Here is a 26,511-nt window from a genome sequence, read left to right on the forward strand (position 1 = left end):
AAGCGTCAGTTTTTATGGCAAATGGGAGAGAAAAATTCGGTAAAATCAATACTGGAGTCTTACTCATGGTCTCCTTCAATTGCTGAAATGCTAAAGCTGCTGCCTCTGTCCACAAAATTTCATCTGAGGCTTTTAACAAATCTGTTAAGGGAGCAGCGAGCATGGCATAATTCTTTACGAAACGACGGTAATACCCAGTAAGACCCAAGAATCCCCTCAATTGCTTCAAATTACCAGGCAAGGGCCAATCCAACATGGCTTGAATCTTCTTCGGATCAGCATGTACACCTTGATTGGAAACAACATGACCCAAATATTCAATGGACACAGCACCAAATGAACACTTAGACAGCTTCACAAAAAATTTGTGTAGTTGTAAACAATTTAGGGCAGTCGCTAAATGCTTCACATGATCATCCATAGATCCACTGAAGACTAATATATCATAAAAAAAAAACAATTATAAATCTGCGCAAGTAAGGTTTGAACAACTGATTCATCACTGCCTGGAACGTAGCTGGAGCATTGGTCAGACCGAATGGCATGACTAGGAACTCATAGTGGCCCTCATGAGTCCGAAAAGCTGTCTTCATTACATCCTGAGGCAGCACCCTAATTTGATGGTACCCAGCCCTCAAGTCCAATTTACTGAAAACCTTTGCTCCTCCTAGCTCATCCAAGAGCTCATCAATGGTAGGAATTGGAAACCTATCCTTCACAGTGATGGCATTCAATGCTCTATAATCAATACACATTCTCCAGGTTTCATCTTTCTTGCGCACTAAGAGAATAGGAGATGAAAAAGGACTTTGAGAGTGTTGTATGAACCCAGCTGAAAGTAATTCATTCACCTGTCTCTCGATTTCTGTTTTCTGGTGGTGGCTATAGCGGTATGGCTTTACATTAACTGCCCTTGAACCTTCCTCTAGATGAATGGTATGATCCCTTCCACGAAAAGGTGGTAGTTCTTGTGGAATGTGGAATACAATTTGGTACTGCCACAGAACATGCCACAATTTCCCAGGTATCACATCCTTGATAGCTAGTAATTCATTATCGGAATCTACAAGGCTGCTCTCTGCTTGTTGCAATAATGCAAGGCAACTCAGCTCTCTCCCATTGTTATGGACCACCACCTGTGCTGTTGCATAACCCTTCGTGTCTCCTTCCAATACAATTTGTCTCCCTTGCCAATTAAATTCCATGGAAGACTTAACATAGTCATGAGTGACTTTGCCAAGTGTCTCCAGCCACGACATTCCCAACACAATGCTAAGATCACATAACTCCAGTACCCAGAAATCAATGACGAATTCATGACCTTGCAAATTAATCAGAACCTTGAGACATTTTTTATCAGTAGACAAAAATTCTCCATTTCCCAAGAAGACTCGTATATTTTTGGAACGGGTCATGGGCAATTTCAAATCACATGCTACTTGTCTATTTAGGAAATTATGAGTGCTCCCAGAATCAATCAACACAGGAAACTCACAATTCTGAATTGTTGTGGTAAAAACCAAGGATCGTGTGCCAGAGTGGTCAGCCAAAGCATGTAGTGCACCCTCTGGAGGATTCTTAGTGGTGTTGGTCGAATGCCACACAATTTCCTCCTCCTCTTCCAATCCATCTTGAACTTCATCCACATCCCCCACCATCAGAAGCGACTTATTCTTACATCTGTGCTTAGCATGCCATTTCTCCTCACAATAATAACAAAGTCCCAATTCACGCCTTTTGTGCAAATCTGCATGGGAAAACTTCTTCATATTTGTAGGAGCAAGTAAAGCCAATACTGGACTAGATGCATTGAACTGAGGCACCGTGGGTTTAGGAAGGGTTATTTGAGGTACTGAAGACGTGCTCAGAGAGGCATTCCCTACTTCCTGAGAAGGAAAAGACTTCGAACCAAATTTCCTACCACCATTAGAGAATGAAGCGCGAAGCTCTGTATGATGATCATCATAAGCCAATGCTTGTTGCATCGCCTGATGCAACGTTAATGGTGACCTGAGTTGCACTGCGCTTCGTAACTCAGGTTGGAGACCGGACACAAAAAAACTCAAATACAAATCATCATCAAGCCCTGGTACCTGATTGAGCAATATCTCAAATTGCTGTATGTATTCACGCAGTGTACCCAATTGAGTCAATTTAGAGAGTACTCCCTTCAAATTTGTATAAGCAGAGGCTCCAAACCTTTCACGCAATAACCTCGTCAATGCATTCCAAGAACTGATCAAACCGCTGTTGTACATCCACTGGTACCATCCAGCTGCCATGCCTTCCATACGTAACCCCGCCATAGGAACTTTGAACTCCTCGGGAATTTGCTGAAGAACAAAAAACAATTCTGTTCGAAAAATCCAGTTGTTAGGGTCTACACCACTAAACACCGGAATCTCTAAGCGAATCGCCTTGGAAATGTTTCGTGCATCCAATTGTGGTGGAATCGGTGGAGTGCGAAAAAGAGGATCCCGATTGCGTGCATCCATGGCCAGAACGGTGGTATTGAGTTGCTGTAATTGAGAAACCATGAGCGCTATCTGATTCTGATAATCATCCAAACGCGTTTCCACACGGGAAAGTTGTGATTGATTGTCATCCAAGCGCGTATCAACACGTTGTTGGAACGAATTGAATTCCTCGGCAAGATTCTGGACACGCATTTCGTCGAACAGGTTGGGTTCAGATGAAAGCACTAGTTGTTAGGATATGACCTAACAAGAAGAAGACAGAGAGCTTTAAGAAAGAAAGGAACGAAGTGTATATTTCTGATACCCATTCTCAAAGTTACAAAGAACTATATATGTTCCTACTGAGTTTCCAATCCCTCCACGTATTACAGTTACTAAGCAAAAATTACACAAGTGTCCCACTATCTATACAGTTGTCTCACTAACACTTCAACGTGTTATTCTTATTACACGTGTCCCATACACACCGTAAGCTAAACTACATAACCCTTCAATCTAACTGAAGGGTGTCTTTCCCTGGTTGAGTTCCGTCTTGTAACACTTTCAGTCTTTCGTATGATTTTTAATTTTTTATATGTCTTAATTGGTTTATTGACTACTCAGTTAATTCAGTTCGAAGTTACCAATTGATTCAGGAGCTTGGGGTTTGCGATCAATTAAAAATAATTTTATTTCACTTTCCTTCCGCGGTTTTGGATTTTTATCTTCTCAAACACAATTGGAATGGTGCGAGGAAGAAGCCATGAAACATTAGTAGTTTGACTGTTAAGCAATAAGCATGAAACCTATTTGCCCTTCTCAAGAATAATGGCATCTTTTCACGTAATTTCACAAATATCAAACCACTACTCGTTAATTATGATTAGTGAATATTGGATGGAAGCAATATTTACATGAAACCTTACTCTTGTATAATTTTATAAATATATTTATAAATTTTTTATTTACTAATTTTTACAAATTATATTACATGCTCCTATTTATGTAAGAGTTTATAAATGGGAAAAATTATTTTCATGTTACATAAGTTACATTTTTTCTCATACACACCCTTCGATAACTAACTGTGCCACATTTTTATTTTTATTTTTAGGTGATGAAGCCCACGAATTTATCTCTATGACATGAGATAACTATCTCCTTTAAAATAAGATTAATAAACCCTTTATAAACTTTAAAACTATAAAATAAGAAAGTAACCGTCCTTTTTCCTTTGCCTTTTCAGTAACTAAAAGACAAAGAATCCTTCTTTCCCCTTAGACACCCCACATATTATTATTTATATATATATGAAGTCCCGTTGATGGGTGAACACTTTGGGAATCGATTTCGAATTTGAACAATGTGTGTTAAGGTTGTTCTTCTCCTTGCAGCAGTTTCCTTTACTCTTTTTGAGCCAGCAGCTTCTCTTAACCGTAGCAGTTTTCCAGCAGATTTCTTATTTGGAACAGCTTCTTCAGCTTACCAGGTTTTGTTCTGTCCCACGTTGTTTTGCTGTTTACATCTCTCTATGTAAAGGCTTGGATCTTATTTGGCTTTTTTTTTTTTGTGTGTGGTCCTTTGTGATTGGGGTATGAAGTATGAAGGTGCAGCACATGAAGGTGGTAGGGGGCCAAGCATATGGGACACCTTCACCCATAGCCACCCAGGTTTTTTCTTTTTATCTCTTTTTTTCCCCCTTTATTTGTTCATTTTAAGCAGAGTTTAGCATGGTTCTTTTCCTTTATCAAAGTAATATCATCTGTTTTCAACATAATCATTTATACAGATTGATGCTTATATTATATGGGATTCATTTGCTACAGGGTATGTTTTGTTACTATTTACTCCTATTAAACCGGTTTATAATGCTCACAAGTTTGAATAGGGCATGCATAAGTAAATAAAATAATAAGGATATTGCTAAAATATCTATTTGGTTAGCACTAAAGAAGATGTATTTCAGTGACTCCCCATTTTCATCAATTTGCTTGACCAAATTGATTTTAGGGGCTAATATGTGGAAAGAAAATACAAAGGTCATCTCTTTCAACAATATAAGCCATGTTGCTGATAGGCAAAGAACAAATAATTGGAATTAAAAACTAATAGAAAAGGAAAACGATGAACCGGGTTCATCATTAAGTAGTAAATGATATATGACAGTGTGTTTCTTTGTCCTTTCACCTTATGAACAGAGTTGGTTTATGCAATTGTGCTTAAAGTTTTAATCAGACAAACTGAAAATATTGAGACATTTTCTTGGTTCTTCAGATAGAATAGTAGACCGCAGTAATGGGGATGTTGCCGTTGATTCATACCACCGCTACAAGGTACTTTCATTCTTTTCATTTGAATCTAAAGATCTATATGAATTTCCCAGCTGTTGAGATTTGATTTCATCTAGATTCATGATATTGTTCACCCATAATTTTTTTAGGAAGATGTGGCCATGATGAAGGATATTGGATTTAATGCCTACAGGTTTTCCATCTCTTGGTCCAGAATACTACCTAGTGAGAAACTCTCTAAGCATTCTTTAATTATCCTCAGATTAGTTGTTGATGAATAGCTATTTATTTTTTAGGTATAGTAAATTGCTAATTCGGATTGTCAGTTTGCATGATTCTAGGGGAATTAGTAATGCTTTATATTGAATTGTACATCGAAATTGGTGTGTACATAATGCAATTAAGCTTAAACTGAATTGATATATAGGTGGAAATCTGAAGGGAGGAGTTAACCGAGAAGGCATCACATATTACAACAATCTCATAAATGACCTGATTTCAAATGGTCAGCAGAAGTCAATTTTTTCTCTCCCTCTCTGTCTCTCTCATATGATACCTCAAATCAAACTGGACTAGATGTACCTTTTTGCTTGCAGGACAACAGCCCTTTATAACTCTATTTCACTCTGATCTCCCTCAAGCTCTTGAAGATGAATATGGTGGTTTTCTGAGTCCCAAAATTGAGTAAGACATAGTAACATTGCAATGTTATTCTAGAATAGATGGACCCCTCCTACCCATTCATTCCTAACTGATGGAAAATTGACATTTTGATTTTGCAAACAGGCAAGATTTTGCAAATTATGCAGAAGTATGCTTCAGAGAATTTGGTGACAGGGTTAAGCACTGGATTACGTTAAATGAGCCACTGCTATATAGCACCGGGGGTTATGGAAGTGGTGGATCCCCACCCTTAAGATGCTCTAAGTGGTTGGCTAACTGCAGTGCTGGTGATTCTAGTACTGAGCCTTACTTGGTTACACACCACCTGATTCTTGCTCATGCTGCAGCAGTTAAAGTCTACAGGGAGAAGTTCCAGGTTACTTCATAATTATTATTTTAAATCTAACAGCATATAGAATTGACAAAAACTTAACACAGATATCATGCAATATGTGGTCAGTACAAGATTAATTGACAGTGAATGATTTTATAATAGATTTCTCAGAAGGGTCAAATTGGGGTAACACTAAATTCTGCCTGGGTTGTGCCACTATCCCAATCAAAAGATGACAGAGATGCAGCATCTCGGGGTCTGGCTTTTATGTTTGACTGGTAAGTGTCTTTCCCACTTAAAAAATGCTCTTATTGCTCCCATTTCTGTCAATTTTCATGAAAGTTCATGTATAGTATTTTTTGGGATTACTAGGGGTACAATGGTACCCATTTTTTAACCTGGGTACTACTAAGTACTAACTTGTTGAATTATTAAATATTTATTGGTTGCTGTATATACTTGGTGGACTTCTAACATTTATTGTGAGAACCAAGCATAATTATAACCAACAAATGTTTTAACAACTTAACTAACTACCATTTTTGAATTAAAAAACATGCATACCTTAGCAACCACCAGTTTTTTAATGATTTCTGGTGACACAGTCAGGTCTAACTCATCATTTTGTGTTTTTCAAGGTTCATGGAACCACTAAACTCTGGTGTATACCCTGCTGTAATGGTTAACAATGTTGGGGGACGTTTGCCAAAATTTTCCAGAAGGCAATCCTTAATGGTTAAAGGGTCCTTTGATTTCATAGGGCTAAACTATTACACTTCAACATATGCAGCCAATATTCCTTGCCCACGTGGAAAGCCAACTGTCTTTTCAGATTCTTGCGTTAGATTTACTAGTAAGTCATTCTAAATGAAGCTTATATATATGTTTTATATTTAACTTCTATCAAATTTTCTTCATACGTTTGCTTACTCATGATCCATTCTTTTGAACTTGCATCAGCTGTAAGAAATGGGGTTCTTATTGGTCCAAAGGTACTTGCATATGGAGATAAGTTTTACTCAGTTTAGATTCTTTTAGCGCACAATGAAAAGTTATCACTAGTACTAAGAGTTAGCCAAAGGGTTTACTCTACTTACAAATGGTTGAACCTCATTTCTCACTATACCTAGTCCATAGGACATTTCTAGAAAGGAATTGAGAAGTGAATAATTTTGCAGGCTGCCTCAGACTGGCTCTACATCTATCCGCAAGGAATTCAAGGTCTATTACAATACACTAAGGAGAAGTTTAACAATCCAATTATTTACATAACAGAAAATGGTAAGATTATCTATAATGAATCTTTACCATTTTACAATACTAGTTTTTCTGTTTCCAAGAATAAAGTTGTTCAAATATTTGCAGGAATTGACGAGGTTAATGATGGAAAAGTGTCACTTGACGACAAAATGAGGATAGACTATTTCAATCACCACCTTTTGTATCTTCAAAGGGCCATAAAGTGAGTTTAAAGTGAACATTTTAGTAGTGAAATTTACACCTCTCTTTATTGGACTCAACAAGTAGAAGCCTAAAACTTTGATTTTTGGTAGGAATGGAGTGAGGGTGAAGGGATACTTTGCATGGTCATTGTTGGACAATTTTGAATGGAATGCTGGATACACTCTTCGCTTTGGACTTGTGTATGTGGATTACAAGAATGGACTAAAAAGGTACCGTAAAAGATCAGCTTTGTGGTTCAAAATATTTCTCCACCAATGAAATGGTCCTCACTACTGATGGGAAGGAGTTAGGAACCAATGTTATGTGTGGAACTTGCTTTCCTTAATGTGTTTCTGTATTTGATTCCCTATTTGTTTCCTTCTGGGGGCATTGGACTTGAATCACAACTTGTACTTTGTCATGCAATATTAGCCCAAAGAAAAATGGACATAAGAGAATCTCTCAAATATTTCACATAAAAATAAAGGAAAAAATATTTGTCATTTTAAAGAACATAACTGTGTCATTTTGATGTCGTTTTGAGGCATATTTGGTATTTTTTATCTTCTTTCTTCTCCATAAAATTAGGAAGAAAGAAAAAATGGAGTAGAGAAGGTAAAAAATTATTAAATATACACCAAGATGACGTTTCATTTTAAATGACACAGTTGTTTCTTTTAAAATGACACGCTTTTACCAAAAATAAATGAGTGGTTAAGAAATTTTCATCCAATTTATTGTTCACAAACTTAAAATTTCTCATCCAAAATCCAATAAATGTTCTATGTACTTGGTTTTGAAATGCCAAAATGCCCTTCAGAGGAACAAGTGAAACGGAAAAGTGAACAATATCCCCAATCTCCCGGTGATATAGAATCTGCCCTGAAAGTAGATCATGCGAACAAAATTGAAATGTTACTCACACAATTAATAGTGGAGTATAATGTAGTGCCCATTCAGTATCAGTCATTAAGGTGCATCAAATGTACTTTCTAATAAAATGTTAAATCTTTAAAAAAAATGCTAACTTTATCGATTCTTCCCACTAATTACTATTTAATACAAGTATTACAAAAAGTTTCATTTTTTTTTTTGAAGTCTCAATTTTTTGTTACTAATATATACTCACACAATTAGTCCTGTTGATATGGATCATTAGTCTAAACAAATAAAAATAAAAAATAAAATAACTATTGATCCTAGTGACTGAGAAAAAAGAAAGAAAAAATACATACACACACACAAACTTTAAATCTTGTGATTTGTTATTTTTCTATTTTAAAAATTGTAATTTTTCAATATTGCAAAAGGATGAACCTAACGTTTAAATCAATGAGAAAACGAATATTCGAAGGGCTTTTTTTTTTTTTAGTTGTGACACTGGCAGTGGGTGGGTTTTTGCTCAACCTGATCCAGTGATCCTGTTCCGCCTACTTAGTATTAAAACCCGTATCTGCCCCTAGGAAAAATATAAGAACCACACCCACCTCGCGCCTAGTACTTATAGATATTTTAAATTAGTTTTATATGCATATGAATCATTTTACAATCTTACTGTTTGGTTTATTAGATATATTAGATATAAGAAAATCAATAATAAAATTTTTTATTTTCATATCGGTGTAAGAATAATCTACCCCATTTTACTTAATATTTGGTTAAAACCTTATAATTATTCCCCCGTTCTATATACATTCAAAGTATATGTTCAAGATAAGTGTTAAACTTGTGAAAAATAGTTAATAAAATTTATTTCAAAAAACACTTCACTTTCACAGTTTCACTCATTGTGATTGAACTGTGTTTAAACTGTGTATCACTTAATTTATATGGTTTTAAACTCATCACTTTCACCCATTGTAGCTACAAAAGTGTATTACTTAATTTAGGGGTGACAATTCACTAAAAGATTCGTTGACATAATATTGATCCGCATTTACATATGTAACATGTTTGCATTGACAACAAATGACGTGAAAATATTCATGTTGTGTTACATGTCAACCTGCAAACATGACAGTGACCCACATTTTTGTGGCCAATTATATTTTTGACTAACGAGTTATTCATTTCATGCCATTGTTTCGTTTATAATTGTTAGTTGGTGAGAGCAACATTCAATACATAGGTTATTTATGTCTAGTCATGTTAACTCGTATAATAAGTGAGTTTTTTTTTTTTTTTTTTTTGTAAATGTATAATAAGTGAGTTAAGAACATATAGATCTAAGTTTGAGGTTATTTTTGTCGTGTCATGTCAATCTGTAAAATAAACGGATTGTGTTTATATCAAAGGTTCTAACAAAAATCTTAATTCCATATGTGTTAGAGTTGAGTGAATTTGTCATCGTATCAAACCTCGGTTCAACCAAAATGCAATCTATTGTCACGAATCGCCATTGCAAACCTAACCCTTGAATGCCAAAAATGCCCTTATTATAACCGATTACAAGGAGTGTAATTGATAATTTTAAAACACGGAATTAGATACATGGTGTAACCACAATGGTTGAAAGTGACATTTTTCCTTTTATTTTAGTAGTAACTAAATATGAATAATGAAAGTTAAACATTGGTTAAAAATAGACTAAACGAGTATCATATATAAGTGAAAATAATCATAAACCTAAAGCTTTAAAGCGCTCTATAAGGTAAAACTCATTTTGTGAGTCTAGAATTGTCAATCTTACCTTGTATATGCAAAAAAAATGATAATATGAATCAAACCTAACAGGACAAGGAGTAGAAGTACGACGGATTTCAGTTAAATATACGTATAGTTCAAGATAAATCAAAATTTTGTGCCTTTGATGAGAGATGGTTGCAAAGTTTGGGAAGCCGTGTAATTGATTTCGAAATCTATCAGCACTTTAACTTCCTTAGATGAGCAACTAACGGCAAATGCAGGGTTTAACACCTAGTGCTAGTAGCTCTCAATGTCCACTCATTGAGCACATTTTCTCCAAATGAATAAGAGTTTCTAGGAAGCAGTGCTATTGCAATGATTCAATATTCTTCTCCCCTTATCATAAAGATTACGAATTCCATCTTTTAATATCATGATATCTTGGTGTCTTGAGCCCCACTCCACTCTTGAGGAATAAACCTTTTCTTATTTCCATTAAACTACTACATCAATTTCTCCTTATAAGCTGGGGGACCCTTTTCATTTTTTATCTGTTGGTCAACATCAATTTTGTTTTTTCTCTATCATGATGGATACATTGAAATTAAAAGGTCAACAAACAAGCTTAGAAGGAGACAATTTCTTCTCTCATCAGTTAAAAATTCAAAGCAAAAACTAAACTAGCTAGTAATAGTCTATAACGAAGACAGAACTCTCCTATTTGAATTCATTTTGTGACTTTTCCCTTTTGATTCAGAAATCACTTCAAATCTACCCTATGCAACGTTTTTAACTGAGATGCTATATTTATTTCCTATTTGGTCTATATATCAACAGAATTACAATAATGCACGAGAAACAATTCTTCTTTAGAGTAAAAGTACTTCATAAGATTAAGATGACATAGGATGGCCGTTCGATTGAAAATCAACTAAAAGGGACTCAACAAATGCACATGGAAGAGGGACAATTCGCACATGTTAGAAACATGGTCTTTCATTGTTTTGTTTCCGGAAATCAAAGCATTCCCACTTTGGTTTCTTATGATGTAGCCAATCACATCTCTTCTCCTTATCTTATTTGCCAAATTATTTATTCATCACTTTTCCTTCTGATGATAACTTCAAAGACTCAAATGGGCCATCTTTTGCAGAACCCAACTGTCTAAGTTGTCTGTTCTGATTAAAGCAAGAAGGACCTTTCAATTTACTTGCAAAAGGAGCCCCCTTGGCCCCTTCTATAAAGGGTGGTTATTCATCAAATTAACAATTAACTTGAGTGACATATGGTAGCTTCACATAGAGAGAGTAGGCTTATTATGCATATGTAAACAGTGTTTAAAAATTCGGCCCGGGCATCGATCTGGCCAAGGTCAGGGGTCATGGAGTCACAGATTCAACCGGGGAGTCACGGGGTCACTATGCTGACCCGGTTTTATATATTAAAAAATGGGAAAAATGTTTCTGCAGTTAATGCAGATAAATTATCTGCATTTATTCCCAAAACGACGTCGTTTTGGTATTGAAATATTAAAAAATTATAAATATAAAGACTATTATAATCCTGAAATAAATTAAAATTACAAAAACACCATGATTTCCGCTCAAAACGACGTCGTATTAGACTTACTGCAGATAACTTATTTGCAGTAACTGCAGAAAAAACGAACCCTTAAAAAATTATAAATATATATATCGTATATGAAAATATTAAAAAACAAACCACCAATCATCAAAGATTCAAAATACACTAAACATAACTCACCAATTACAACCACAAGTCAATATTACACAACCTAATTAAAGTATCAAGATATCAAAGTACAAAACTCGTATTCTAATGGGGTCATTATGCTGACCGGGTTATGCCCTTTTGAGAAGATCACTAACAAAGAAAAATTTAAAGGAAGTAAGAATGAGTTTTTGTTTTCCATCAACGACCGTAAGAATTTCATTTGAATCGGTTAAATTCTTTTCTTTTCTAGAAGATTCACGGCAACGAGGTGAGGATTGAAGACATCTAAGACGCTGGGAGAGAAGAAAATAATTAGATTTAGGTTTGCAAGAATTCTTTTTTAATAAAACGACGTTGTTTAATGGAATTTTTTAAAAGAAAAAAACACGCAGTGACCTCTTTTGACCGGTCTAACCCGGGAGTCCCTGAAACCCGACCGGGTTTTGGAGGTCGAAGGAGTCGATGTGCATATAGGGTCCAACTTGTGACCCCAATCCTAAGAGGGGAGGGGTCAGGATTGACCCGGGTCAACCCGAGAAGTCGGGTAGAATTTTAAAACACTGTATGTAAGTGCCAAAATAGTGACCCACTTGCCACGTTGTTGTATATCCTGTTTTCCCAACGATTCAGGGAATGCCATGATTGGTGTTTCCCCAATAATAGAGTCAGGGGGCTTATAAGTTATAATTGATTGCTTTGCTTGCCCTCCAAGCTGGGTACAAACAATAAATGGGTTTTGAATAAGTTAACTTCTTCATGTTATAACCACTATTGATGACATCCAATCCATTTAACAATGATACCAATACAATGGATTGTCCTTCACATAAATGCTTAGTCATTTCCTATAATTCAATATTCCCTAGCCAAATGAACATTATTTCCTGTGCATACATTTATGTGTCGTTTGTTTATTAGCTTAGTTTGCACAAATCATGCAAATTTACACAAAAAATTATCTTCTCTAAGTTATAAATATTGGGACATTTTCCAAACCAAAACAGAACAAACTAATCCATTCAGATATCTGATTTACCAACATCTGTTGCAATTCTTGTCTAGAACTGTATGGAAATTAAATGCTCCTAGTTCAACTCTATGAATTTGTATTATATAATATACCTACCAAGTGATGATATATGCATGCTTTTACTTGGGGATTGACATCTTGGCCTACACATGATTGTGCCATATATGTTCATCCACTGAACATTTATTATGGATTGCGACCACATTATTTTCTTCAATTATACTTAAAGTGAAATATATTAATGAAAATAGGGTAATGAGACTGCATATTCATAACCAATATTATGATATCTTAGGAAAAAAGTAATTTGACCACATTTGTACACTATCCAAAACCATAGTGCCATAACCATTATAGTTCACGAACCCAAGTGGAAGTGGTAACTTGTTTGTGCAATATTCCTTGCTTAATAATACAAAATTGAAAAGGTTTCATGAACTCGAGTTGTTAATGGCGTAATTCAACCTTGTCCTCCAACCCTTCCTACCTAAGAAAACTTTGTCATGAAATTATTAATTGAATCACACCTTCTCTAACCTCACCTTCACTTTGTTTTTAATTTGTTTGTTTGGCCTTTCCAGAATACACAAATTATAATTCTCACATGAGTTGCTCTCATGATTTTGACCAATCAACTACCTCTTTGTATTTAATCCAAACTTTCTGCCTAGTAATTTAAGTTTAGCAAAATAACCGAAACGCCTAATTTGAGCTTCAAGATGTTGTTAGAGAAATATAATATAAAATTATTAATATAATTTTCATCTATAATAATTTAAATTTTTGGATTGAATTAATTTTTTATATGGTATCGCCGCATTCATGACCAATTGCTTGTTTTGTTTTTGGTAGGTCCAATGTAAATTTCTTTCTTATAAGGAAAAGGAAGCTCAATTTTTTCCCCTTACCACTTGATTATGACAAAGTATATAATAATCTTAAATCCTGATATGGGAATCCAATTAATTATCAAAGGACATAGCTGTTCTTCCCTTTTATGCTAAAGGGTGAGGAGTTGTTTAAGCAAATTGCATCGACTGCTACTTACAACCATGCATTGCTAACTCCAGAATCCAAATGAATAAAGTCGTGAACTTAGACAACTAATAAGATTAGTATACCCACTCTCACCTAAATATGACAATATTTTAGAGTTGTTATGGTTTAGTAGTTAGAAACGATTACACAACTACCTAATAATCACATAATCAAAAGAACCTAAATCACTAATATAATCCTATATTCTTGAGGTCCAATTCATTAGTCCAATCTGTTTAGTTAAGCTATAGCAATCAGTTCTTGATTTCTAATTTTTTTGATATGTTTTGTCAGTTCTAGGATTATTTATTTATGCTTAATTTGATGAATATGCTCAAAAACAAACTTCATGCAAGAAACTTGTGTGACATGACGATACCACTTAGGTCAGTGTTTTGAACGTGTCAAAGATGCTTCCATCCAAATGGTAATAAATAGGTTATAGCAAAAAGAAAAAAGGGACCGAGAAACACTCAAAAAAATTTATTAAAAATTTATTTAACGATTGAAAATATTCCGTCTGAGGTATGCTGAAAAATTCATTTCTAAAGCATTTGCGATAAAATCTACGTTGTCATATAAAAGGGCATTGTTAAATTGAAATTTATCACAAAATCTACTGCAAATTTTAAAATTCTGTTGAAGAAAACTATATTTACTTATGACAAAAACTTCTCATCGCTAGATTTTGTATATTTACTGTTACAAAAATCTATATTTATCATAAAAACATCTAAAGCGTGATTTTTTTTTCCCCGTATAGCGAGAGTATCAAATTGGGGTGCTCTCTTTTTTTTCCTAAATAGAAAAAAATCTCATTTCATTTGCATCTACACTTTTATTCATATTTTCTTTTAAATCCTAATATTTTACTTATTTTGGAAGTGATATAGATACTTCATAAGTACCCAAAAGCTCTCCTAAAGCGTAGGGGCTGAAGAGAATTTTTTAGGTCAAAAATAGATAATTCAGAATTAGTCTTATATTTGTGCGGATCCTTTTCATATTCAGGTCGTGAGAATATTCAGTGACTTGGCTAAACCCTAAATGGATAATTAGGGTAATAGAATTTAAAAAATAAAAAATTAAATTAAATTTTTTGCATAGATTATCGTTTTTAGATTGCAGAATGCTGCTGTAATAATTGATATTTGTTGGTATTAAACTAGCGTTAGTAAATTTGTAGGAATGAAAAATCCAATTGGAAAACTTTCTTTTAATAAGTACTAGGCTTAAACCAATTATTGTGTGTGCTTGTAAGCCTATGCGTCAACTAATCCCAACTATACATTATGGAACGATTAAAAATAAATTTAGTTAGATAGAAGATTCGTGACTTCGGATGTCAAGATGAAAATATTAGTTGTGATAAAATAAATAAATATTTGTAACCCTTTTATTATTCAAATATTGTTATATATTAACATTATTAATTAATGAGGTCATGCTTGAGGCATGAGATTATGTGTGATAATGGTGATTGATTATGTCATAACGTTTTAGAAAAACTCAGGAGTCAGATTTACGACAAAATGCCTTTATCTTTACATGTCAACTGCCAGGCTTTTGTATTCATTTGTTAATTGAAAATTTCATACACGCGCGCACACACGATTTTTTTATGTTGATGATTGCAAAAATACGAAAATATATTATTTATTACAAATATAATAGTAAGAAAATGATAAAAGAAAAAATAAAAATTGTCTAGGAGGCTACCCATATAGTTTATCTTTATTAACATAAATTTCAGTAAGTCAACAAAAATTTGAACCTTACATTAAAGGGAAATGTACTTTTACAGTTGTAAAAGGAAAATTTTGCAGAAACATATAGAAAAACAGAATATATCGGTAAATGTTAATTTTTTCTTAAGAACAAGGGGGTCCCACTTATTCTATATCTGCTGCACCACGAAAAGTGATGCAGTAACAATAGAAAGAAAAAAGGCACCCATAATTAAGATGCTAAAATAATGCGATAAATAACCCCTAAAAACTAGCCTAAAACATAAAAACGTAGAAACAATAGAAATACAGTATAAAAATGTATTAAAACACAAATAATTTGTGCTTAGTAAAAACGAATAAAAACGTAGCGTAAAATTTTTAAAACGGTGGAAACACAAATTCTTATGTTTTTTATCAAAAAAGACTCCATGAGCCAGTTACGCCACTTCAGCACAAGGTCTTGAATAGCCTATACGAATTCTCACAAGGAGAGAGACGACCCTTCTCTTACGTGGGACACGGAGATGGAAGAATGGTAGGACCGACTTTCAGACTTAGCCAAGGAACGACCGAGACCTCGAACATGAGAAAGACTGACACCTGATTCAGGAAGGGACACGAGGGCTCCTCTTTCTCACTGGAAGATCCTAAGATTCTACAGTAGAATAAGTCCCCAACCTTCAAAATGAAGGATCAAAAGTCTGCTTTCCAAAACCCACGCAAATGGAGGCCGATGACCTCAGACCCATAACAAGGGTCAAAGCTTTTCCATATAGTTATGTGAGGCAAAAAAATTTAATCTTGGATTTTAATGTTTTGAATTTATGTCTTATATATAGTTATGTGAGGCAAAAAAATTTAATTACTACATTTTAATTATATAATTACACATTTATTACAGTTTTGAAGATAATTACGGATCTATTGCACAATGTGACGCCTTTCTTGGTCGTGTACCTCACCTAAGGTTGACACGTGTCATTTTCATTTCTAAAAAAAATAATAATTTAATCATAAAACTTCTGAAGACCATAACTTTTGACTCGGGTATCCAATTCAGGTAAATTTTTTTTATTTCACGTAACTTTTTGAGATCTACGCAATGACATCTCATTTGATATATTTTATTTCTCACAAACATAATTTAAATTTAAATTAGGTAATCATTCTTCCTTAGAGATTTAGAATATTTATTTAATTATTTCCTTTATTAATACAGATTTTTCAAATTGATTTTTGAGTTTAAATCACATATCAAATCTTTATTTTATTTTCCTTATTAATAATAATTGTTACTTTTAATTTAAATCACAAACCAAATTTTTTTATAATAAAAATAAAAAATTTATTTTTAAAATTAAATCACACATCAAATCTTGATTTATTTTTTATATTAAATCACAAACGCAGAACTCAGAGGCTTCTGAGTTTAAAAATGTGACACGTGTCAACACCTGACACGTCACCAATCACGTCTAAATTGGGATTTAATCAAGAGTCAATCACGCCTAATTTAAGTAATTTTATTTTTAAAAACCATTCATAAGTCATCATTAATTTCAGACCACGAATAATAACCCAGAAGCTTATAGCATTAATCATTAATTTCAAAAATAATATTCTTCTTCCTTAGAGATTTAGAATATTTATTTAATTATTTTCTTTATTTCTACAGATTTTCAAATTGATTTTTTAGTTTAAATCACAAATCAAATCTTTATTTTGTTTTCCTTATTAATAATAATTTTTATTTTTATTTTTAATTTAAATCACAAATCAAATTTTTGTTATAGTAAAAAAAAGTATTATAAAAAAAATTAAATCACAAATCAAATTTTATTTATTTTTTTATATTAAATCACAAACTCAGAACTCAGAGGCTTCTTGGTTTAACCGCTCTTATAATACCATTCTTGCAAATTAAAATTATGTTTATGAGAAATAAAATATATCAAATGAGATGTCATTGCGTAGATCTCGAAAAGTTATGTGGAATCAAAAAAGAATTAACTGAATTGAATACCTGAGTCAAAAGTTATGGCCTTCAGAAGTTTTATGATTAAATTATTATTTTTTTGAAAAAAAAATGACACGTGTCAACCTTAGGTGAGAGACGCCCCATTGGGGCGTCTTCCCTCAGGTGAGAGACGCCTAAATGAGACGTCACATGTGACGCCCAAAAAGAGGTCACATTGTGCAATAGATCCGTAATTATTTTCAAAATTGAAATAAATATATAATTATTTAATTAAAATGCAATAATTAAATTTTTTTGCCAGTTATGTTACTTATATCTGTTAAATAATTTTTTTTACTAAATTTTGAGTAGTGAGTTATTTTATATATATATATATATATATATATATATATATATAATTTTGTATCTTGACATTTAGTAATAAAATTTTACATTTTATATCGTTTCTACGATTTACGATTCTATTATTTTTTTTTATGTAACAACTCGATTTTGATAATATTGTCTAATGGAACTGATTTTAGAGAATTTTTTTTATTGCACCTCGTAAACTAGAAAACAAAATGCTTGGAGTAGGTTTATGATTAAAAAAATGTTAAAAACGGGTATAGTTTCTAAAATAATGTGGCATGAGTGGTCAGTACTCAGTAGCAACCAAAACCAAAATCGCAACCTTCACTTTCGTTACGTCACGCACCAAAACCAACAGCCTGCAGCAAGATGTGGACCCTAAGATGCTTCATCCATCGGCTGACATTATCTCACAGTAAACTGGATCAACATAGTTGTAAAGCTAGCTTGTCGTGTTTGACTGTAGCTTATGATCCATGGATAGCTAGAGAAGCAGAAATAAAGGTCATTCTCATCCATATTGTCATATATTCACTGCATCAACAGAGATCAAGATATTCTCACTCACTTCGATATCCGATCTTTCAAAAAAAATTGAGTTATTTTTGTAATTATAAATTGAATAATAAAGACTATATATAGATTGAATAATAAAAAAGGTCATTTTTATAAATATGTATTTTGTAAGGAAAATAAATAATTTATACCGACGTAAAAATATAAAATATTACATCTAATTATGGTCGTGATATATTTGCATTTAATGATAGTAGCTTATTAGAGATTAATAACTAATTATTGTAGATAATTTATTAAATTACAATACTTAAGTATAAATATACCAACAATTATAATTGAATATAAAATTTATTATTTTCATAATACTGTCCCACTTTTTATTATTTAATATGTAATTTTTGACTTTTATTACTTAATTTTTAACTTTTATTACTTAATTTTTAACTTTTATTACTCAATTTAAAGCGTAAGTGTATAATTTAAAAAAAGGTTAGATTGGAGTACCAATTATATCCCTTCTTTGCTTCACTTATTATTGATTTCTTTTCCTCGCAGTTTCAGAAATAATTTTTTTTTTTTTTTTTTATAACAACAGAAATAATTTTCGGCTCGAGTAAGAAGTGAACATAGATGTTATTCCTCTTGCATTTTTTATTTCTTTTTGAATTTTTAAAGCATTCCACTCAATAAAATAAGACAATAACAATACATAAATTAGTAATTAAATTCTTTATTGGGATCAATTGACTCGTTCTAATTATCATTTTTTTAATATTTACTAAATGCTAATAATAATGAGGTGGTTAAAGGCTTATTTGGAAATTAATAATTGAAGCCAGGACTACGGCCTAGTGTAAATAATTAATAATAAGGATCTAATGTATTATTTTATGTATTATATTCTTCTCTAAGTTCCATATATTTTATTTTCTTGGTCAATCCTTCAGGTTTTTATTAATGGGCGCAGAAAAGTAATATTTGTCTCAAAGACAAAAAACAGGACTCATTAATTTATTTATTTTTAATTTTTTTTACCAATATGTGTTGAATCATAGGTTAAGAAGACTATGTTTATAAAGTTTTGATGACAACAAAGTACCAACAAGTACCAACATAGCTCAACATGAAAGCTCTCAACGAAAGGTATGACAACAAATTCTAAATGACACAAGAAGTCTATAACAAACAAAGTGCAAACATAAAGAGAAGACTCAAATATGCAAAGTCAAAGCTTAAGTCAAAGATTTCAAACTAAAAGGAGTATTAGAAGACTCAAACTATGATGAAGAAGAGGAGACAATAAAGACTCAAACACTTACTGGTTATATAGTACATTAAGAGTCTTAAAATTTATTAGGATTGAGTTTATTAAGTTTTTAACTTGGAAGTACAAAAATGAACCAAAAACTCATATAATTGACACATATTTACTTTGATCATGCATACAATGTTCACACACATCAAGACTTGTTATGCAAGTGTGAAACATGATCATACATATATTAGAAGTCATTTAGAAGTCACTGAAAATCATTAAGATGCATTAAATCTTGAAAAACCAGCATGAAAACTGATTTCTGCATAAAAGTAATTGAATACTTTTTGTTATTAGTGATTTAAACTCGAAGAAATTCAAATTTTTTGATGCCCAATGGCTATAAACGACTAATAACTCATTGGGCACCTATAAATACATATCATTAGGGTTTTAAACACAAGAATTAACACTGAAAAACTCATAATCAAAGAAATCTCAGAATTGAACTCATATTGGCTTGCTTTTGCACATCCTTGAAAAAAATTTCAACTACTCTCTCATCTCTCAATCTTTTTCTATTCTTTCTTTTTTATTTGAATGTAGAGAGGTGACTTTGCATCTGTTTAGTAAGAGTGAATTGATGTAATTGTTGGAAAGATAATTGGAGTGACCCTAAAGGCTTAGATTAAGTGTGATCAAGGTGTGATCATATACTTGTAAAATTTCAGTTGTAAAAAGATTTCTTCAAGCACCCGTTGGAAGCTTGATGTTAGTGAAAACGATCAACCTCAGTCTGGACGTAGCTCTCAAGTGGTTTAGAGTGTGAATCATGATAAACCCCGATGTGATTCTTCCTTACCCTATCTCTTTTGATTTCTATCAATTGAATTTCATTTTGATTCTTGACATATGTCATATTGAATCTGTTTTTAAGGATTATAATCATTACTTTTCTGTTTTAATTCGTTCTTGTATGAATTCTTGAAAAAGGTAGGCATAAACATTGAAATTCTTCTATTTTTCTTTTCAAATTTGATCCCCTGAATATTGCCTCTGAATTGATGTTATAAGAATCATTTTAATTCTGTTTTGTATTGGGAAAAAGTTTTATGATCAATAAATTTTGTTTTGGTTGAAGTTGTATATTAAAAAGTTTATTTTTGAATTATTTTTTGAATTTCAAGTAACACACAATTCACCTCTCTCTTGTGTGATTGTTTAGCCATCTTTTCTTTTCAAGATCCGATATCATATTCATTTTCTCTCTCAATTTTATATCTGTAGCAAACAAATTATTTCTCCCATAACTGCATAAATAATTTTGCCTTCATTAATTTATAGTAACCTAATGAACTGACTTTTTTTTTTTTTTTTTTTTTTGTAATGGCTAACGAACTGATTTCATTATTCTCCTTGTACCATATCATAAAAGTATTGTAAATTTAAAAGACTCGTGATTTTAAACATTCACGTGTCCTTCAACATGTCGCTCTACAATAAGAAAATTATCGAAGGGTAGCTATTAGCTAACAGAATATGACTTCAAATACATATATTTTTATTTGTAAACAAAATTAGATATCAAATTCAATGGTGGGCCCAAAATTTTTTACGATGAGGGATAAAAATAAAATATTAAAAGTTATAAGTGTTATTAGAAATAATAAGATGAACTAACTATTATAAAAAACCTTTAGGTAGTGTTTGGTTGGGGAGAAATTTTGTAATATTAGGGAAATGTAAATACTAGGGATCTGCAGGGAAATTGAGTTAGATAGGAAAATTTTAAAAAAGTTGTTTGGTTGGGCAAAATTTTACCTGAAAATTTAAGTGAAATTCCTGAATGTGTGTTTGGTTGAAAATAAAAATTTGATGGGGAAATAGATAGAATTTACGAAAGCAACCTTTTTTATAAAATTTTGTACCATTGCAACATATAAGAAGATGGGTATTAATGTCATTGTATTTACCCACTTTTTCATTTCTCCGATTTTTGACAAGAATACCATGTCTCAAACAGCATTCATCAACCGTGTTTTTTACCTTCTTAACACACATTTCTACTTAGATAGACAAATGTGTTTGATGAATAAAAGTTATAAAATCTTTCAACCAAACAAGGAAAATAAGGATTGCCACATGCACTTAGATGGGGAAATTTTGAGAATCCATCAAACAAACACTACCTTAGGTAGTGTTTGGTTGGGAGCTTTTCAGCGGATATCTATCTTTCTCAAGTATGACTTTTAGAAATATCATGTTTGTTTCAACGTTTTTCACCAAAAACCCATCTATCCAATTTGTCTGGATTTATGAGAAACATAGATATCCGCACTGTTTAGAACCCAATTTGAAGGTGGGATTTTTCGGAAAACCGGTTATCTGGCTTTTAATGCACTGTTGATTTCATAAAGTTACCTAATTTTCCCAGTAAAGTTTTTCCCCACCAAACAACTTTTTTTTACATTTTTCTACCTATCTCACTTTGTCTATCTTTTCAATCATTTCTCTATCTATCTCATTTCTCTACTATTCCAAAAAAATTCCTGAACCAAACGCTCCCTTAAGGAGGGGTTAACTATTAGCATTAATAGGCTATTATATTATTAGACAAACATCATTTTATAAATATAATAAAAAAAACTAAAATTTAGGGAGGGCTTTTACAAACTCACTCTGATCAAATTCGTTAATAGCGTTTTACAAATACAACAAAAAATTATTTCATTAAAATACAAGGGAAATATAAAGTTACTTTCAATGCACTTATGTGCATGTTTCAACAATATCTCGTAAAAATCGGTCAATTAGAAATGCGAGTATTATTTGGGGTGAGTTTTGGCATCATAACGTCTAATTAATTAGTGTTTGAATTTTTTTTCTTTAAGTAGAAGTTAGGTCAAATAAATTTTGAGAAAAGATTTATTTTTTATAATGAAAAAAAAAATTGATAGCCAAAAATTCATAGAAGAAGCTTTTTTTTAAGTTCTTATCAATTTCTTTTGAATTGTGTACTTTTTTTTTAAATAAAAAGTTTTAGAAATAAAGAGAAGGAATTTTTTTTTTGAAATATATGTTTTTAAGCTATAAATTTTATATAATTACCAAATAGCTTTTAATTTCTTTTTTTAAGTGCTTTTTTTAACTTTAACTTATAAATAATTTTTAACTTAAAAAAGAGACGACGAGAGACTCTTCCTGATACAATTTGTGTTTACTTTTTAATACAATACAGTGAACTGTTGAATGAGTTTGAACCAATAAATCAATTGCCTGCAAAATATTACTAATTGAGCTAGATTCTAGCGTGTCATTGTTCCGATTCTAATAGACTAATGGTAGTAATGGTTGGTGAATATATATATATATGGGGTTTTATGTTTATCATGTAACATGATATAACATCAATTTTTTACACACACATTAAAGAAGTGGGCTCACATGTTTTTCTTTCTCTTTTATCATTCCACTTTCTCTCTCCATTTTTGTGTATGTGTTGAAAACAACACTTAAATCATGTAACATAACACTAATAAAATCCATATATATATATATATTATATTGATGGACATGCTCACATGCCACTTATTTTAACAAAATTATTGGTGTCGTATTTGATTAAAATACAGCATGCAGACGTGGCACTTGTTGATGTGTCATCTTCCATACAACTGACATAACCAGCACGGTATTGACAGGATCCAGCTGGCAAGTGGGCGCTGAAGCAGAGCATAATCTTTTAAGAATTTCAGGTTCCGATGTCAAACAATATTTCAAATATAACATTAATTAAATTAAAATTGAAATAACTCAAATCCATACATGTAATAAGATTATCTTAATGAAGGAAGATATATATAAAATTTTTCGAAAATTCCATAATAATTAATTATAGCATCTGTTGAGTTATGTTGAAATTTATTCTATTTTGTGATTAAAATGACCATAATAGATTATACTTTATTTTATACTAAAAATACTTTTAAATCTCTCGCTTAAAAAATGCAAAACGGATAGTGTGTCACAAGAAAGAGTAATGGAAAGGCTGAAGCCATAAATGCTATCTTTTGTTTTTTGTTTTTAAATAAACTCGAAATTTTCATCTGAATGAGATTAAGGGCTTGTTTGGATAAACTTTTTTTCTTCAAAATCTGTTTTTTTAAGTAAAAAAACACTTCTCGTTTTTAATTCGTTTGGATGTCTGCTTTTAAAAAGAATAGAAATCATAAAAAAAGTCAAAAACTTATTTTTTTCAGAAGCTAAAAATTTTAACTTCTAAAAAAAGCAGAAGTCAAAAGCTAAATATTTTTTTTTTAAAACTAAATATTTTTATAAAAATATAAATAACTTTAACTTTTATAAAAAACACTTTTAAAATAACGAAGAGATAAAAATTACTTTTTTAAAAAGTTTAAACAAACGGGCTCTAATTTTCTTTTGTGATTTGAAGTATAATTTTTAGAAAAATCTATCTCTTATGTTATTGTAAAAAAAATTATCTCGTGTAACTGATTTTTATTATGTATTTTTAGAAGTATATAGTGAAAATATTAAAGTTATAAAAAAAATTTCTTTTCTCAAAAGTTATCTGCTGATATAGAGAAAATGAAAAAAAAATCATATTTTTATTATGTATTTTCGAAAATATACACTAAAAATCAATTGCAAAAAATATTTTTTTTTGTAGTAAAATAAAAAAAGCACTGGCCTTCAAAATACTTTTTGTAGGAATCAATCTATAATTCCATGAGTCACAAGACTTGACTTTTGAACTAAAATCGGCTTACCAACTAAGCTACATATTGGGTTAATGACTTAATGCTATCGCTCTTTATTGTATACATCTGTTTATTCATCGCTGACACCCTGGACCTTACCATGATGTCTATATATTATAATAACGACAATAAGCACTTGTACTAAATAAAAGTATAGACTGTGGAGTAGGGTATCGTTGCTTATCCCAATATTCCATCGTGCATCTTTCATCTTTTTCCTTTCTTTTTTCACACTCCAAGAATACTATTTACCGTGTGCTTCAAAATTCAAATTGTTTTCTCCACGTTTACCATTCTACCTTTACCAATACCATGAGTTGTACCTGTTTACTACTCACGGATGTGTCGTAATGTTTGTCTATAAATAAATTTTCTGTAGACAGAATAAAATTTTATCTTCTCCGCACGTACGAAAGCGGATGAGGCTATACGAAAAGAGAAAAAAAAAAATATATCCAAAATTGAAATTGAATAAAACTTCTTGCAACAAGCCTAATATTTAAATTACGAATTTAAGTAAGAAAATAATGATGTGGTAGGCGAATTATGAAAGCTTTTATATTATGGAAGTTTTAATAAGAGTTTTATAATTCTCATTTAATATGAGAATTATAATTTTCCTACACATCCTTCGATTTTCGTGCTTACACGGATCCTACGTATAATTTTTTCTAACACATGAGTCTCACATGCTTCTTATCTCTACAATATAAAATTTCAATTCTCCTTTAACATGAGAATTATAAAACCTTTTTTATAATTATGAAAGTTTCCGAATTCAACAATGGATTTGGGCAAATTTTAAAGACTCAAATTAGGAATATAATCCTAATCGTCATTAAAATGAGGGCCTACGTCAAGTCTTCTAATTAAGTAATTTTCGCCTAACAAAAGAGAACTACGAATCCTAATTCTTGGCCACCTACCATTTAAGAGAGAAATATTAAACTCTTCACAATTGTATATGTTTATATAAATTTAATGTTTCTCTTACAAATTATCTCCTATAATGTATGAAAATGAATGGAATCCTATAAGGAGAGAAAGAGAGAAAAAAAAAAAAAAACCATCGAAACACTTCCTATATATATAATGAGACACTTATCATTAATTGATGATGAATGAGTCAAGAAAAAGGAAATAGTTTAAGGTCCCTAACAAGTAGCAAACATATCATAATCCATCTAAACTGCAAAATTTATTTACACAAGAGGAGACACAGACATTTCAACACCCCCAAAAAAAAATTTAAACAAAATATTAAAGAAACGGCGATTAGAAAACGAGTAGCCAATAGGCATATGCTTAAAACAAACACACAAAACAAAACTTGTTTCCCCAAACTCAAAACCGCAAGACTTTATTTTTCGCAGGGATGCTAAATCAATCAGGAGCCTTTCAGAAGTTTTTTACTCGGCTCGTGAAAATCTGAATTTATATGTTTAAAATTGATTATTGACATCAAGTTTGAACTTGTATAAAAACTCGTTTAATTAAAAGGCATCAGACTTCAATTCAATAACTCGATCTTAGAGTCTCTCAAGCTGACCTAGTATATTTATTTTATATATATTTTTTATACTACTTGTAATAGCTCTCTTTTTCTCCTCAATCTATTTAACCCCATTTTATTGGTTAAGCAGATTTTTTGCATGATTTTGTTCTATATTATGCTGTTTGGATATACATTGAATTTATGAATATTTATAAAATTACTAGCGTTGTTAATTGTATATTCTGTTTGGATAGATTTTTGTTATCTTATTTTTTTTAAACAGGCTAACAAGCTAAATCATGTTTTTATTTTTTGTAAATAACTCAGGCCACAAACCGATAATTATATTTATAACATATAACAGATTTAGTCATGCTGACACATTTAAACACAAATTTAATTCTGTAACGAACAAAGTTCAACTTGTTAACGCCTCTAATTTTCCGCATAATACGAGTAAGTACTTCTTTATTAAAAAGAGGAAAAAATAAGGATATGAAAAAAATTAATTATAAAAAAAAAATAAAAAAATAATATAAAAATATTAATTTTTAAATATTTAATAAAAATGTACTGAGTATCCGTGTTACTGACAATATTTTCAAACCGCACTTCCTTTACGATTGACGCGTAGACTAGTCATACATGGCTTGCTGTTCCCGCCGCCCCTTCTCTCTCTACCATTATTTCTCTTTCTAGAAATAACCATTGACACAACCCCAAGAAGGTTCTTTCTTATAAAAACCATCAACACAAGAAGCAGCAGCAGAAATTAGGTTCTCATTCTA

The 26,511-nt window shown here is 31.6% G+C and overlaps 1 protein-coding gene across 1 annotated transcript; it reads left to right on the forward strand.

The window, feature by feature from the left end:
- The first annotated feature begins 3,805 nt into the window (after positions 1 to 3,805).
- On the forward strand, positions 3,806 to 7,608 carry LOC133301279 (beta-glucosidase 13-like). Its single transcript, XM_061500898.1, has 13 exons — positions 3,806 to 3,945; positions 4,057 to 4,126; positions 4,731 to 4,789; positions 4,897 to 4,972; positions 5,175 to 5,252; positions 5,344 to 5,431; positions 5,534 to 5,786; positions 5,907 to 6,022; positions 6,383 to 6,597; positions 6,705 to 6,736; positions 6,923 to 7,025; positions 7,110 to 7,206; positions 7,298 to 7,608. Exons 1-13 carry the CDS (start codon positions 3,820 to 3,822, stop codon positions 7,464 to 7,466), a joined length of 1,482 nt encoding a protein of 493 aa, XP_061356882.1. The 5' UTR covers positions 3,806 to 3,819; the 3' UTR covers positions 7,467 to 7,608.
- The last annotated feature ends 18,903 nt before the right edge of the window (positions 7,609 to 26,511 follow it).

Source organism: Gastrolobium bilobum, unplaced genomic scaffold (genome assembly GCF_033153095.1).
Source record: "Gastrolobium bilobum isolate Gb01-03AN ecotype WA unplaced genomic scaffold, APGP_CSIRO_Gbil_v1 utg6929, whole genome shotgun sequence".
NCBI lineage: Eukaryota > Viridiplantae > Streptophyta > Magnoliopsida > Fabales > Fabaceae > Gastrolobium > Gastrolobium bilobum.